The sequence below is a fragment of the Octopus bimaculoides genome, chromosome 13 (assembly GCF_001194135.2).
Source record: "Octopus bimaculoides isolate UCB-OBI-ISO-001 chromosome 13, ASM119413v2, whole genome shotgun sequence".
Lineage (NCBI taxonomy): Eukaryota > Metazoa > Mollusca > Cephalopoda > Octopoda > Octopodidae > Octopus > Octopus bimaculoides.
This window is the reverse complement of record NC_068993.1, coordinates 9,030,177-9,033,326: the sequence shown is the minus strand read 5'-3', so window position 1 is coordinate 9,033,326 and position 3,150 is coordinate 9,030,177. Positions and strand designations below refer to the sequence as shown.

Genomic DNA, 3,150 nt, shown 5'->3' with positions numbered 1-3,150 from the left:
TGTGTGTGTGTATCTGTGTTTGTCCCTCCAGCATCACTTGACAACCGATGCTGGTGTGTTTAGGTCCCCGTAACTTAGTGGTTCGGCAAAAGAGACCGATAGAATAAGTACTAGACTTACAAAGAATAAGTCCTGGGCTCGGTTTGATTCGGCTAAAGGCGCTGCTCCAGCATGGCCGCAGTCAAATGACTGAAACCAGTAAAAGGGTAAAAGAGAGAGAGAGTATAAATAAAATGATTTATTTTGTCCAATCAGCTTTTCTAAATTCTAATGATGTAAACTATATATACATAGTGTTTGTGTGTGTGTGTGTGTGTGTGTGTGTGTGTTTCTGTAGATGTATAACTTTGTACTTTTGAGAAAGTTCTGAGTATCGAAATCTTTTATAAATTGTAAGGTATTTATTACATATATCAATATACACTCTATCTTCCCTTTTGCATTGTCTATTTTTTTTCTTTTTTTTCTTCTTAGTTTTCAGTCTTCATGAATGCAACTTGTGAATTACAGATTAGTATGTGTTTGTTTATATGTGTGTGTGTGTGTGTGTGTGTATCAAAACAAGGCAAGTTTAACTGCATAGCAACACTTTCAGTTGAATGTAAGTTAAAGAATAGGAACCATGGTTTGTGGAAAAGTTACTCACGATAGGTTTCCTATCCAGTAGAAAAGTTGCTTTTCATTTACTTAATGCTACAGAAGCAGTGGTCTTGCGAACCCTTCTGGTTTAACAGTTAGGGTTACGGATGGATCAAATGGATCAAAAGTCTTTCTCAAGCCCTAAGCTCATAGGGCCAGTTTCCTGGATTCTAAAGCATGTATATTCCCTCCAACTCTGAACAGGACACCCACCTATCACAGGATTTGCTCATTGTCACCAGATGAGTGGACATGGTGCCCTGGGCTATGGATGAATCCTCGTAATGAATTGTGGACTTATGAATTTTCTTTTACTGCTGTTTTCAAGAATTTGTGACGTTTGTCTAGAAATGCTTTGAAAATATTTCATTTTAAGAATGTAATAATATTTGTTGTGTAAACTGCATTGATGACAGATTGAAGGGGTTTTTTTGCTACTCCAATATCCACCAGCTTTTTATATTTCTTCACGATCTTTCTACTCCTCGTCTAACTAAATCAGTAGTTTTTCTTTTTAATGAGTTTGAAAAATAACTTAATGTATTTGCTGATGTATAAGATGCCCTCTGATTTTACAAGTATATTGGGGGTCAGGGAGTCTGGTATGTTTCGGCACTAATTGAAAGATGTTTTAAAATAGTTGTGTAGGGGGAAAATGTATGATTCTGTGCATCGAAATAAAATGCTGTGGTTGTATTGTGAGATAAAATATGAAACCATAAATTTATCATAAATTAACTGTGATGAACAAACAGGGGGATGATGTAATGGACATGAAGACGGTGGACAAAATCAAGAGGCTGACCAAATACAAGATGGTAAGATGTTCTCACCTGCTACTTAAGGCCTACATAGTCACAACTGGCCAGAGACAGAGACAGCAATGGAAGGAGTCCCTCCTTCAGGAGTGATGAAGCCCTGGATATTATTATCTCATAATAATTCTGCTTGTCGTTCTGTTACTTAGCCGATCGGTAATGCTTTCATGTGATTACAGGAAAAGAGAGAGAGAAGTGTCCATGACATCAGGTAGAGGGAATGTAATTGTAATGCTTTCAAGTGATTAGTTGAAGGGAAAGAGAGGAGAAAGAAAAAGAAGATAAAGCAAAGAGTGAGACAGAAAGATGGAAAGAGAAACATCCATGACCTGAGGTAGGGGGGAACATAATATATATTGGATAGTGAAAAGTGTATTTTTTTTAAAAATTGGACTAAGTTTTTTATATCACCTATCACTTAATGCTTGCATATAAGTGCAATTCTGTGAAATATTCAGGCTTATTTACATGCAAGATATGCAATTTAACTAAAGGCTGTATCATGTATGGGTATTTTTTTTTGTTGTTTATGGGGAAAATGGTAAAATAAGAGTGAATATTTATTTTTTGAGTTCTGTGTATTAAGTCTATAAAATTGAGCATAAAGTATATAAAGTGCATTAAGTAATCATTGAATTCTAATTTCTTTCACTTTTCAATGAGTAACCGGTGAGCAGCTTCTTTCCATACAGACTCAACCCTTTTGAGAAGTTAAAAGTCTAGTGCAGTGGTTCTCGACCAGGGTCCATAGGATCATTGGTGTGTGTGTGTGGTGGGGGTTTCCATATAAGATTTTGTTGTTAGAAATTGTTTCTTGGTTTATATTTCTACAATACACAAAGTATTTTAACAATTTTTTTCTATAGAATTCTTAATATTTAATCATAAAAAATATAATAGGGGTTTTTAGACATCGAATGGCTATAAGGGTCTCTTCCCCCTAGTAAAGCAGGAATCAAAGGGGTCTGTAAGTAAAAAAACGGTTGAGAACCACTGGTCCAGTGCATCTGACTGCAAAATGGTCTATTAATTACTATAGAAGCACTAACAGGAAGAAGGGGCAAGGGACTTCGTGGTTGAGCTAAGATCAGTGATACTTGGGGTCAGTTTCAAAGATGCCGGTTTGCTAAGGGTGACTTGATTCTACCTAAGTGGTGACTTCACACCCCTTTGTGAGTGGCTGGCCCTTTTTTGGTTTTGTTTACTAAATCTGTTTTAAAATATTGTATTGTTTTTGCTTTCTTCCTTCTCATGTATGCAGGCATACATATAGTTGATTTGAAGATTACAGATCCAAGCCATCAATGGAACTCGGTTAATATTTTTATATTTTCTTTTCTTGTTGCTCTTGATAATGCAACATACATCTGACCATGTGCGAAGAATTGTGTTGGGAGATGATATTATTGACAAGATAATTTCAAGGTGGTACCCCAGCATGACCGCAGTCTAACACAATTTGAAAACTTAATTCTATTAGATAGGGATTATTGTTTTTGCACTACATAATACTTTTAAGAATGATTTACTTGTTTTGTTGTTGTTTTTTCGCTTTATTACATTTTTATGAACGCGAAGAAAAGCTATTTTTTTACATATGGAATTCAAACAGAAGTTGACATTTAAAACAAAAAAGTGGAGCTTGTAATATTAAGCATTATAATTTGTTTAATATACATATAAACTTTGTAGT

At 35.1% G+C, this 3,150-nt stretch overlaps 1 protein-coding gene across 1 annotated transcript in view; it reads left to right on the top strand.

Annotated features, from left to right (window-relative positions):
- LOC106884186 (ubiquitin-protein ligase E3A) overlaps nt 1–3,150 on the top strand; it is a 42,701-nt gene that overhangs the window by 35,594 nt on the left and 3,957 nt on the right. Inside the window, exon 5 of the mRNA XM_014935422.2 lies at nt 968–977. Coding sequence (XP_014790908.1) covers nt 968–977 — 10 coding nt within the window. The remainder of the gene's footprint in view (nt 1–967; nt 978–3,150) is intronic.